Here is a 13,661-nt window from a genome sequence, read left to right as displayed (position 1 = left end):
ACACACACACACACACATACATATACAGAAAAGCTAGTGGAGAAATATAAGAAATTAAATAGAAAGCGAAAGTACGTGGTCTGCTTTATTGGGAAGTAATCTTGTCCTGCGGCCAAAGATCAGCATGAAAGGTGAAGTGAGAATGATGCCACTGGCTCTGCCACTAGCTTGCCATGTGGCAAGAAGATGATGGTTGACCTCTCTGTACCTCAATTCCTCGATTTGAATAATTGGACCAGTGACTCCACGCCTTGTACTCTCTCCTGGCAATGAAATTATGGAGACTTATTCAATTGATTTGCCCAAGCCCTTTGAGAAAAAGAGGCCAAAATATGGAGCACAATTGCTGCTTAAAAATCAACATATCATATCCACAAATATAAAAAATTCCTGTCACTCCTTGTAAATTTTTAAATCCATTCCTGTGTTCCTTAGACTCCAACAGATGACACACTTCATAAGCAGAAGTAATATTTTCACAATAATAATAATATAAACAGTTCCTGTCACATAGTAAGAGCTATGTAAGTGTCTATTATTGTGGGAGAAATTTCCAAAAGAAGAGTTGTCCCAGAGAGAATGTATTATCTTACCTTTGCAGGTTGGTGGAGGTGCTGTCCATCTTCCAGAAGCTGTGCACTCAACCACCTTGGACCCATTCAGGGTAAAGCCCATATTGCAGGAGAAACGGCAGGTGGAGCCAACACTGAATTCCCCATGAACACCAGAACAATCCAGGTGGCCTTGCTTTGGGGCGGACAACGTTGGGCACCTGATGGCTGAAGTATCAAAACCAAGAACGTCACAATCTTTGGGTTTACCAAAAAATTCTATTTTGCCCAGGATTCATTTATTCATGTATTCAACAAATATTTATTGAACACCTACTGTATGCCATGTATTTGGGGAAGCAGCAGGCATTCCACAACAAATAAGACGGGTCATTTACTGCAGTGGCCAGGGGTAGGGATGGGGGCTTACAGAGAGGTGTACAGGTAGAAGTCATGAAGATTAGGAAGTCAAGGATTTAAGCAGTCACCACAAGAGTTCACGTTTTCATGTTCCTCTCTCTACTCTCTGCTTCCGAGACCTTATAGCCTCCCACCACTCCCACTGTCCTGTTTTGATGGGTACATTCCAGGATTTTACTTCTGCCCTTCTGCCTACTTGAGACCACTTCCTCTTGGATATTCTGCCATCTCCTTAAATTCAGCATGTCTACAACTGCAGTGATCATCTTGTCTTCCAAACTGTTACTTGAATCTCTGGGCTGTTTTCTTATTCCACAGTTCTTTAGCATCAGAATGCTCAAAACATCCTGGTTTAACCAGATGTCCCTAGAAAGTCCCTGACCTGGCTTCATGTGTTCTTGGCTCTGGTTCTGGGCTCACACTGCCCTGAATATCTTTCCATTTCCACTGAATAAAATCCCACTTGTCCTCCAGGATCCAACTTAATATAGCTTTTCTGAAGCCTCTGCTGATCACTGTAGGCTGAAGTCTTCTCCTTTGAATCCATTAACTTTCTGTTTGAACTCACACACTGTCAAATCGCATATCATGGCTTCCCTTTTCTACTGATGGAAAGCTTCTAAAACTCAAGAACCATAAATATTGTGTCTCCCACAATTCACACTGCAATATCTCATCAGGTGGCACTAAATAACCATTTGACAAGTAGATAAATGTATGGATTTTCATTTACTAGTCATAATTTCCCCCAAAAGTGATTTTTATAAATTATTGTGTTACTTATGTCCATTAGCATTGTGTCTGGTTTGTACTTTCTCCCCATTAGATTCTATGGCATGGGACTATTGTTTATCAATAAATATTGGTTAATTGACAACTGAATGACTGTTCTTTCTTTAAATGCAAGGCTATTCTGAAAGCAATACCATGGTCAGGTAAGGCTCATTTTGCTTAGCTATCAAAACAACAACAAAAAACTCCTTGAATAAATCCTATGTGCTGCCTCATGGAAAGTGATATATTTGGCTTTTACATACTGGGCTGTGTGTTTTTCATGATAGGCTATTCACTGAAGTATTGTGGTTCCTTATTACATGAATCTATCCAAATAGCTGAGGTGGCATACTGAATTTCAGTTCAGTAGTCTCAAACTTTTGAATAGCTAATCCATGTCTCAAAGATGGATTTTGTTTACCAAACGTTTATTAAACCTGTCTATTTGTGTAAGTCCCAGACATCAAATCATCTGTGAACATTTTCAATAAAATAACTCTTTCATAATCTCCCAGGGTTAGGTACATATTTAAGCCTTTTGTATCCATGAAAGCCCATAGCTGGCTAAAGCTACTGTCCATGGTTGGAGTTGGTCCTCGAGCCCGGGAGCAGAGAGCCTACAAGGTGGGAGGAAAACGCCCCTTCCTGTAAAGGAAAGCGGGATGGAAAGGAGTGAAGAGAACCAGAGGCTTGAGAGGTTACGGATTTAACAACCATGCTCGTTGCACCTATGGTTTAAAACTTTAATGGAATATTTTAAAAGAATTCTTGATTCTTTAACCTTAAAACAGAATGTGGGAAAACAGGATCATGATAAATGTCTGTGGAACAAATAAAAGAGTGGGTAAGATATAAATGGATGAGAGAAAGAAGCATATGCCCTAATGCTATCGCCAGCAAATGTTCCAGACTGAGAGGTGACTTGTGGTATGTCTTTTTGACAGCAGATGGTAGCATTGATGTCCTTTAACCTAGAGGATTCTTGGCAGGGTAAGGGCACTCTTGTATCACTTCAGAGATGGTCTTGTCCACTCCTCTCCTTTTGTATATTGAGAAAACTGATTCTCCAGGGTAGGAAGTGACTTTCTTGAGGGCACATAACTGGGGTGAAGAGCAATACAGGTCTCTGGATATTAATCCAGTGCTCATTCCACAAGTAGGAATAAATAATATTTTCACTGTTTTTTCGTATAACATGAATAGGTTTCTATCAACGTATTCTCTCATCTGATCACGAGGCACTGCCATTTCTAAAGTTCATTTCAGCACTTACAGCTGCAAGCTACAAGGTAGTGGAAAAGAGTAAATTAACAAGTGACTGATCAGGGATTTAGAAACCCTGCCACTGGGTGGCAGTGTAGCATGGTGGTAAAGCCAACCTTGTAGTCAGATGGACCTGGAATCCTGGATCCACTACTTCCTAGCTATGAGAGCTTTGCCAGCTATTTATCCTCTCAATGCCTGGTTTTGTCATTGTTAAAATGGGGATAATAATACCCATCTTATAGGTTGTTGTAAGGATTGAATGTAATGATCCACATGAAATGGTTGGTACCATTCAGAAAGTAATAAAATTCGCTATAATCACTGCTCTCATTTTTACTAACTGACTACACTGAACAAATTGGAACAGTGGTGACTTTTGAAACTAAAGATGAGCTATTAGTTAATTAATCAGTCAGTAAACTTCTATTTTAGAGCATACTATATGCTAGACACTGTACTAGATGCTTTGGGAGAATCAAAGACCAGTAAGATGTGGTCTCTGCCTTTGAGAATTCTACTAACTCACAATCATTAAGGGCTTGTACTTGAGTAAATTTTGTCAATCAATGACAAAAAGCTTCAATTCAATAGTGATTTGTTACACATCTACTTTTATTGTTTTGTTCCTGCAAGACATACAAAAAGGAAGAAGGCATAGACCTTGTCATCAAGGAGCTTATAATTCATATAGAAGTGGAGGGAGCAAATAAGTACACCAATATTTAGACTACGAGATTCTTGAGGGACTACGATTAAATCACTTCCATCCCTGAATAAGGTCAGTGTCTGGGACTTAGTAGAGCTTGACGAAGGTGAATGTAGGAATGAATAAATGAAGAATGTAGTACAAGAAGACTGTATAAGGAATAAAATGTCTTAGTGATGCCTCTGAGCTTCATCACTGTGTGACCTTGGACAAATTACTTAACCTCTCTGGGCCTAAGTTTCTTCATCTATAAAATGGAGATAATACTGCCTTTCCTCATTATTTCAGCACTGTGGTAAACATCAAATGCTATAATGACAGGAAAACCTTCACAAAACTGTGAAATGTTTGAAATTATTATAAGATGATTCAGCGAGAGATTGGGAGATAAGATTTTGGCCTAGACCACCATGCTTTATAGAGTATGTGTTGTTGTTTGCTTTAGCTCAGAAATACTGTCACGTGTTCTCCTGATAATTCTCCATTCCTATAATGCTACCCAAAAAGCTACAAGAAAGAAATGACATGTGGTCTTACCTTCACATGTTGGTGGGGAGCCTGTCCAGTGTCCAGATGGAATACAATCCAAACTTTCTGGTCCAGATAAAGAAAATCCCTCATCACAGATGAATTGGCATGTGGATATATAGCCGGAATCTCCAAGAGGTTGGACACAGGTCATTGTTCCATTCTGAGGGCTTAGTAGAGGTGCGCAGGTAATGGCTACGGTGGGGTGTGGCAGAGGGGGAGAGAAGAGATCATTTTAGAACTCGGCAGCCTGAAGTCAGCATTTGGTTAGAAAAGATTGTTTGTATTTCATGGTGCCTTAAAACCAGTTAGAGGTTATGGATATGTAAAACAGCCGCTTACAGTAAACTCACATCCTGAAACACTCACCCACAAAGAGCTTTAGAAGTGATTTTAAAAGGGGATGAGTGATCTGTTTGGAAAGACAGTGGCTCATTTCTGTTGCCCTGGATGGAGGCGGAAGTGGCTGCTTCCTTGATAACCTTTGCAGAAACAATGACTAGTGATTAGAAAAAGGAAAATGGAGTAAAATACATTTTCCCTCCCTAAAAACTCCTTTCCTCAATCAGGTGGTAGAAAGAATCTGGGTCCCAATCTTGGCTTTGTTACTTATTAGCAATATGTCTCTGGACAACAACCTTAGCAAGCCTCAGTTTCTTCCTTATTTAAAAAAAAAAAATGCAATTTTATTGAGATATATTCACATGAGCCTCAGTTTCTTTATATATAAAATGGGGGAAAATAACAATCTTTGCTTTGCACGGATCCTTGGCTATATGCTAATCAGTTCATTAAGTTATATACATAATGGAATTTAAAAATGTAATCTAAAAAATCTCAAGCACAAAGTAGACACATAATGTAGTAGGCTGTCTGTAAAAGCTAATTTCTACCTCTTCCCGCCACTCATCCTACAGTGAACAGCACAAATGACTCTACTTGTTTACTTATAAAGAATGCTAAATTAGGTCTCACAGTTCTTTTCCACTTTATACACATAGAGTCTGAGGGACTAGGGGACTTGCTTTCCTTCAGTGTAGCTGCATGAATAAAGTTTAGGTCACTGAAATGCCTAGGTCACATAATCTCTCTGAGCCCCAATTTCTTCACCTGTAAAATGGAAGAAGAGCATGCCATAGCTCCCGGGATTTTTCAAAAGTGAAAACACTGTAAATAGTATGCAAATGTTAATAGTTATCAAGATGTCCCTCTGCTCACTTCTATATTTTCTAATTTTTCTGTAGTTTTATAAAAGCAAATCTTGCTTTAATGAAACAATAAAGCCTAGATTAAACCTTAGCATCAAAAAGTGAAAAATGAGTGAACGCACAGGTTAGTGTACTTCTTCCTCATTATTTGACCTGGTTGAGCAGCATGTGACTTCGGCGTAGAGACATTTGGTGGCATGGCTGTACCCAGGGCCATTCTTCAGCCACAAACTTGAACTGTTTGAGGTTTTGAGAACATTTTTTATCCTTTTCTCTTCCCTTTATTCTATTCCATTCCTAGTTACCTTCCCCCAAACTGATCAATTTGTCCAAAGATCTAGTTCTTTTCTGCCACTTGAAAAGTCTGTGTATTAAGAGTGTGTGTGTTGGCGAGAAGACAACTCAAGATGCTTGTAAACAGTAAGAACTATTGAGGGGAGGGTACGTGTGGATCTTGGTGACATAGAGTTCATTCCCAGCTCTTTATGACTTTGCCTTCTGTCAGCAGGGGTAGGTGTTGAGGGAACGTTAAAAAGGGAAATCAGGTGAAAACACTCTTTCAGAAATTTTACAACAGCTAGTGCATTGTAAGTCTCATTGTATCTTCCTGCCCAGCCCACATTTAGGTATTTCACTTGAAAGGTACCAAGCAACAAGAGGATGAGGAGAAAGTTAAGTCAGAGTAAACAAAGAACTAAAAGCAGAAGGGAACTGGAAGGTCACAGGAAGCCGTGGTGAGTGGCAACCTCCTTGCTGTGAAACACCCACAGGCAGGACAATATGAGGCAATGAACTGTAATCTGTGCCCTGCACAACCCAGGGTTACCCGGAAGAGCCATAATCAGCATGGAAACTGTCCTCAAGGACTCCAAGTTCTTCCCCAAAGCTGCACGGACTTTTTAATATATCCAGGCTTACAACGAAGGTGAGGAGTCACATCACAAGCCCTGCCCCAGTCTCTCCAGATCCAGCTCCGAAGGTGCACCCAACCCCAACCTCGGGGACTACAGTTTTTGATGCCTAGGGATGAAAGGCACTCAGTTCTGTTGAGTTTGATCATTCATTCATTCACTGTTGACTCCACTTAGCAGTGGTGTGTGTGTGACCTAAATAGCAAGTGGTTTCCTCTTCATAAAAAAACATGTGCCTGTTGTTTTCACCCAGATATTAAGAGGCTGTACAAAGTGAACAGGCAAAGGCAAATGACATTGAAATAGCTAGCATTTTACATATTTAACTTTATTACTAAAATTTTATATGCATCATAACAATACTTATTGCATAGGGAAAGAAGTGGATGGGGAAAATATTGGAAGAATGGTAACAGTGTCCTTTTTAGAGTGGGGTATTTAAGAGGATACTTTTTCACTTCTGTATTTTCTAATTTTTCTGTAGTTTTATAAAAGCATACCTTGCTTTAAAAAGCAGTATTTGCCATAATATAACTAAAGAATGGAATGTTTTGAATGGAAAAAGGAATGGGGAGTATGAAAAACAACCATCTATATTACAGTTTCCAAACATCGATGATAAGAATCAATTCTAGTTCAGATGGGGTGTTACAATATTGACAAAATACACTGGCTTTCTGTTGTCAAGTATAGTTTGGATATAAATGCTTATACTGAATCTGCAAGTTTCTTTCTTCTGAAAATCTTGTAACCTCCAGTTTATAGAGTAGTGTCTTCCTCTTTTCATCACTGTTCCCTTTATCCTAAGTATATTTCCCCAGTAATATCCAGATCTTGGAGGATGTTTACAACCAGGCATCTCTAAGTTCTGTCCCCCATTCCACCATTATTTTCCATGGGTTTGTTCCCTATTCCATGGTTCCTAGGAGTGGAGTGCCATGTCATCCTTGAGACAGCCATTTGGCACTCTTTCTACCTCTGGCCTTCTTTTAAGATACTATTTTAGCCAAGTGAGAACAGTTTACATGGTTCATGATAGAAGCCTGGTAGGGACCCTGGTACGGCATTAGTGAGGGTCAGTCCCTAATGCCTGTTGCCAAACATCCTGACATTTGTGTTACCTGCCTAGCCCCTACAGGCATTTGTGTTTGGGATCCCTGGTTCCAGGATGAAAGGATGAGTGAGAGTATGTATTAACTTTCCAGACCTTTTCTATGTGCTGGCCCTGGGCAGTTACCACTTCCAATGTACAGCCTACAATTTATTTCCAAGGTGTTGGCAAGAACGCAGACTTACCTTGGCATTCTGGAGGCAGAGCACTCCAATTCCCAGTAGCCAAGCATCGCAAAATACTTGCTCCCACCAGGAGAAAGCCTTCCTCACAGGTGAAGCTACAGGCTGACTGGTAGTTAAAGGCACCAAAGGGGTGGGAACATTTCATCCGGGCCTTGTCGGGAGCCGGAAGATCTTGGCACTGCAAAGCTAAGGGATGAAGAAGTAAGGGAGTGAGAAAACAGTTAAATACAAGTACTCACTGATCTTGACTCCTTGGCCCTTTCTAGTGCCAAGAACAGGGATTCCCAATTGGGATTATCTAGCCTGGTGGAGGAGAAAAGTGTCATTTAATTACGATGGCATATGAAGGATTTTATTAGGAAAATGCTGACCCATTGTTGAGCATTTTGATAGTATGTATCAATAATTTTTTTTGAAATCATACTTTTGGACCCAAGAGTCTTATTTCTAAGAATCTGTGCTAAGTATGTAATTGAGAGTTCAGAGATTTTTATCAAGACATTTCTAAGGGCAAATTATTGAAAACAAATGTAAATACCATTCATCAGGGCCTGAAAACAAATTATGGTGAATCCATGAAAGGAATATTAAAGATGAGTTAAAATTATATAATTCACCTTGAAAAGATATGGAAGATTTCTCAATGAACGATGTTAAATGAAAAAGCAGAATTAAAAATTTACATACACACACATACAATGATCCCAATTACATAAAAATATTTAGTCATATATGGAAAGAACACAAGTATTCTATATATTTGAAGTCTTTTCTTATCTTTAAAATGGGAGTAATAATTGTAACTACCTCAAGGAGTTAGTTTAAATGAGATCGTAGAAATTACTCAATAAATATTAACTGCTTTAGTAGTAGTAGCTATAGTAGAAATTGTAGTAATATCATTAAAACTATGCATCAGCTGCAGACCCTGGCTCTCAGAGGGTAAGACATTAGGAAGATCTATCAAGGGAGTTATTGAGATCACAGCTTTGGTGTTTAAGGAAACGTCCAACTATCCTAAATGATTTAGAACTTTCACCTGCCTGGAGACAAGAATGACTTGGATGATCCCTTATGATCTTTTTAACTGTGTCAATGGACTCTTTATGTCTTTGTCTCTCAGATGATACATCCCACGTCCCTCACTAAGTTTCATCATCCTGGGGCATGGCCATCTATTACTCAACTGCCTCATTTTAAATCAGAGTAAACTTCAGTAAAGAGGAGTCACATAAATTGTCCATAGATCCCTATAAATGGCAGCATCAAATGCCGATATTACACTTCTGGAACATGATTTCTGTGTAGGGTACTCTTTCTTAAAAAAAAATCCTAGTGACCTACCTGTGCATTAGAGCAAAATACTAAAATTGAAAGATGACCATTTTGTAAAATCAGATCATGGAAATATGATTTATAAGGCAATGTTAATATCATTATTATTTTAAGTAAATTTATAAAGTACATGATAGTTTTAAAGTTGCTTTTACACATATTAATTCACAACTATAGGTAAGATGGATAAGACAAGTTATAGTACCCCCATTTTATAGAAGAAAACACTAGACCTCAGAGAGATCAAAAACTTGTTGACAGGAAATGACAGAACCAGAACTAAATGCTTTATCCATTACTCTTCCACTGTGCCATGCTGCTTCTCATGTTTCATCTTTTGCCCAATCTCCTTCACATCAACACACCTCAGATGTGTCAATCAATGCAACCCTCACCTTGAGAATGCAGTGAACATGTTGGGCCAGAGACTGGTTTCACTCATCATTTCATCCTGAGTGCAAAGCTCAAAGGGCCTGGCCCATAGTAGGTTCTGATGAGTAAATGAATGACAGTTCTAAGTGAAGATATGGATGCCTTCTTCTGGACAGAGAGGCACAGAAAAAACATACCTTGACAGATGGGGGCTGGCATTGTCCATTGTCCCAAGTCAGAACACTGAGCTGTCTTAGCTCCTCTCAGCATGAAACCCTCCGCACAGTGGAAGCTGCAGTTGGTGTTGTATTGAAATCCTCTTGAAGATGGGGAGCAATCCATGCTTCCATGGACAGGACTCTCCAGTGGGTCACACACAATGTCTAAATGGAAAAAGTTTCATCTGAAATCAGGTAATGGAAGGATCTACTTCTTTCTCAGAAGAGCCTCTCTGAGAGGTGTCATGTTTTTCCTCTTCACATTGTCAGTGTGCTCAGAATGCCTTGTGTGAGCCATTCTGAACCATTTTCTTTAAAAAAAAAAAAATCTTCCTTTTTTTGAAAAAGAGAACTCTGCCAGGAACATGTTCCCATGCCCTCTTTGCCTGACTCACTCTCACCTGTCCTACAGGTATCGGACCTTCCCTGAGAAGCCTTCCCTACCTGCCCAACCCTGAGGGTGGGAACTACTCCAGTGTTCTCCCAAAGCCCCCATTTGTTACAATATATTGTAATTCTTCCTTATTAGATCACAGTCTCCTTGAGGTTGAGGTAGGATATTAATAGTTGCATCCCAGAAGCTAGCAGTGTTTGATACCTGAAGGTGCTCTTGAAATATAGACATTATTTGTGGATTTGGTTTTGCAAAGAATAGCTAGAGGAAGAGTGGATTTAAGGAACAGCATAGCTTATTGTTGATACCATATTACCTGGCTCTATAAATGATCCCTCTATAAATGGGCCTTGTCTCTAGAACACAGGATGTCATCCTAACCTTACGCTCTGCATTGAATACTCATTTTATCTCCAGGTTGTTCCTGGGATTTTGCAGAGTATAAAGATTAGCCTTTCTTCTATATCCCATGGGCAACCTGGGCTTTGACCTCTGGTTTTTGCAGAATCAGGACATTTTAGAGCCAAAGATCCTCTAGTGCTTCTCTCTTACCTTATAGATGAGAAAAGCAAAGTTTGGAAATGTTAAATGACTTCCCTAAAGTCTCATAGTTAGACAGGAGCAGACCTAAGCTTCTAAATAGGTCTCCTGGGAATTCACTGATCCAACCTTTAATTTCCTGCTTCCCCACCCCTCTTCTCTGCCTTATAAGCTGTGGGTGTAAAGCCACTACACAGAATTCAGCTTTGTGGTATTATGTAATCGCCTAGTATTGCATTGCATGGTCTCTTTCAATCCAGTGTTCCTTTGATCCTTTATCAGAGGCTATCTCCATAGGCTATGATTGGAATCTCTCTCTTTAATAGCCACTGCTTTGGCTAACAGTCAGGTATTTTACTAACACAGCTTGCATATGCCAGTGGGGCAGGAAGGGAAAAAAAAAAGAGGCAGATGCTAAGGTTTATTGAGAACTCAGCTCTATGCTAGATATTTTATACATGCTATTTAATTATACACATACACACACATAGTTACTTAATCCTCACATAAGCACATTGCAATTCTTAGTTCCACTTCACAGATGACAAAACCATGGCTCCCAGAGGTTGAACAACTTGCCAGGATCAGAGCTTAGGGGAGGTCAACTTGACCTTAAGAGCCCTTGGTCTTTCCACCACGCCATGACTCCTTCCAGGGTGGACTGGGGGCTGCTAAAGAAAAATCCTACCTTCACAAACTGGCAAGGGTGCAGTCCAGTGGCCAGGGCTAATGCAGCGGAGTGTGTCCAAGCCCCTCATTTGGTAGCCAGGCTGGCATTCAAATTTACAGCTGGAACCAAATGCAAAAGTAGCGAGCGGGTGAACACAGTCCATGGTTCCTTTGCTCGGGGCTTCCAGGAGCTGACACTGCACAACTGGAGAGAACAACAAGGAAAAAGAGAAAGGTACTGAGGAAGGAGAAAAACTCCAGAGCTAGAGAGTAATAGTGGGACTGTATTTGGAAATCAAGGTGGAGCTAGGGAGCTGTAAGATTCAGGAGGTCCTAATGACATTTGTTCACTTGGGTTTGGAGTACCAGTCTATCCTTAGGTGGCCCAAATCTCTTAAATACAGATCCTCCAAGCTTTATTCTTAATGTCCTCTATCCCCTATACCTCTAGCAACCTGTCCCAGTAGATCTTCTATTGTCTACTTACAGACATAGATGCAACCCTTTCTCCTCTTATGTGAAATTTGTGAATTAGGCCATTCTGAACTGCTTCTGGACTCTGAGTTTTAGGTAAGGGAGGATTTTAAAATTTTGCTTGTAGTAAACTCAGTATCTTATTTTTCTAGAACCCATTGCTCTTTTGCTGTTCTAAATGTACCCAACCTGGTTGAGTGGCAGGTAGAAGGAAAGACAAATTTTGGTAATTCGACCAGTTTTTCCATAAGCTGACCAGTTTCATCTATGACACAGAAAGGACTGTATGCAGTGGCTATTATATTCCCCGATTACCTGGAACTCACCTTTACACACAGGGGCTGGGGCTGTCCACTCCCCTGAGGCCATGCATTGCACCTCCTCTGTCCCAACCAACGCAAATCCCTCTTCACAACCGAAGTGACAGCTGGACTGGTACTGGAATTCTTCTGCAGAGTGAAGACAGTTCATGCTTCCTTGTTCAGGAGTCTTCAGGGGTGGGCACTGGATAGCTAAAAACAACCATAGATCAATGGCGTGAGTCCTTGGGCTATGTCCAATGTCTTGGAAACTCTAGGATTCTGAAGCAGCTAGACCTTCCCAAAGTAACAGGCAAGGTGGTGGACTTGGTTGCTTAAATGATACTTTCAATACCTGTGTGGATGCAAAAGGAGCCAAACACCTTCATATTTCATTTGATTTTTAAAGAAGCAAGGTAAAATTATCAAATTAATAATATAAAACCCTGACTCCTCATAATTGTACTGTATTTACTCTGAAATTAACAAAGGGAAAGATTCCCTCTGTAATGTCTTTGCCTAAGAATCAAGAATTAAACAGATATAAACTACCAAGAAAATAAAAATTAGTGTTATCTGATTGATAGGTAGTGGTGATAACCAGAATTTTCTATTCAATGTGCATCCTCATTATTTCTCTCTCTCTCTTTTTTTTTAATGAAGAAAGTCCATTTCCCCCCTAAAATTCTAGTTGTCAGTAATGATGGAAAGAATAGGGTCTATACACCTATACATTGTGGGGGCTTATTTGTCCAAATTCCTGAAGCCACCACATAGTCTCCAACATCATTTACTTCCTGGAATTATCTCCAGCACAAGACCAATGACTGGAATAATATCAGTAAAATAGTGCCCTCACCATATTCACATTCTGGTCCATAGAAGCCAGGGTGGCAGGAGCAGGTATAGTTCCCGATAGTCTCAATGCACTCTCCTTGCTTGCTGCAGGACATTTCCTGGCAGGAGACTGGATTGATACAGAAGGGTCAGAATCGTGGGCATGCACAGGAGACATGAAGAAAAGCTGGATTCCTGTTCTAAGCCACAGACACAGACCCTCTTGAGTAGGACTGTGCTAGTCAGACAAGAGAACCAGTGTCCTCTGGAGAATCAATCTCTTCTGAGTAAACCATTGTAGGAGGCTTCTGGAGTTGCATTTAGTGTTTTCTAAGGAGGGGTCACTATGTGTGGGTAGAGGGACAAATGGAGCCATCAGTAGATGTGTGGGCAAACTCCTCTATGCGGTTCAAAATAGACTTGTTAACCAAGAGTATTCGTACAATTGGATTATTATGGAGTCCCATGACAGATACTGCAGCATGGAAGGTACAAACCAGAATTGGGAGTTGCACTGATATGATCTCAATTCTGGCTCTGCAGCCTACTAGTTGTGTGACCTCAGGCAAGTTACTTCTTTGAACCCAATTGCCCAATTTTAGGACAAAAATCCTTCTGCCTTTTGTTTGTTTCAAATCTGTGCCCAGAAACATAAAGCAGAGAGTCAGAGGAGTCAAATGAGCTGTCCTACTCATATTAAAGGATGAATAATTTTACAGGGGATGCTTCAGGGATCTAAATATATGAGGCTTAGATGGGAAGACCATGACCAACCCGACAGGACCTCCTTCCTAAGTCTGTTCCACTTGGGTGGCAGATAGAGAAGGGCCAGGGTTTCTTTCCAAGAGAGCCTTTGGGGGTGT

The 13,661-nt window shown here is 40.3% G+C and overlaps 1 protein-coding gene across 3 annotated transcripts in view; it reads right to left on the bottom strand.

The window, feature by feature from the left end:
- The window catches only part of LOC119526371 (selectin P), a 41,834-nt gene that overhangs the window by 11,193 nt on the left and 16,980 nt on the right, over nt 1–13,661 (bottom strand). For all 3 annotated transcript variants that reach the window (XM_037825395.1, XM_037825396.1, XM_037825397.1), the window contains exons 4-10: nt 12,821–12,928; nt 11,989–12,174; nt 11,208–11,393; nt 9,565–9,750; nt 7,661–7,846; nt 4,255–4,440; nt 594–779 (exon numbers count right to left, since the gene is read on the bottom strand). In XM_037825395.1, coding sequence (XP_037681323.1) covers nt 594–779; nt 4,255–4,440; nt 7,661–7,846; nt 9,565–9,750; nt 11,208–11,393; nt 11,989–12,174; nt 12,821–12,928 — 1,224 coding nt within the window. The remainder of the gene's footprint in view (nt 1–593; nt 780–4,254; nt 4,441–7,660; nt 7,847–9,564; nt 9,751–11,207; nt 11,394–11,988; nt 12,175–12,820; nt 12,929–13,661) is intronic.

This window comes from Choloepus didactylus, chromosome 2 (assembly GCF_015220235.1).
Source record: "Choloepus didactylus isolate mChoDid1 chromosome 2, mChoDid1.pri, whole genome shotgun sequence".
NCBI lineage: Eukaryota > Metazoa > Chordata > Mammalia > Pilosa > Megalonychidae > Choloepus > Choloepus didactylus.
Note: the sequence above shows the minus strand (reverse complement) of the source record. Positions and strands in the feature narration are given on the sequence as shown.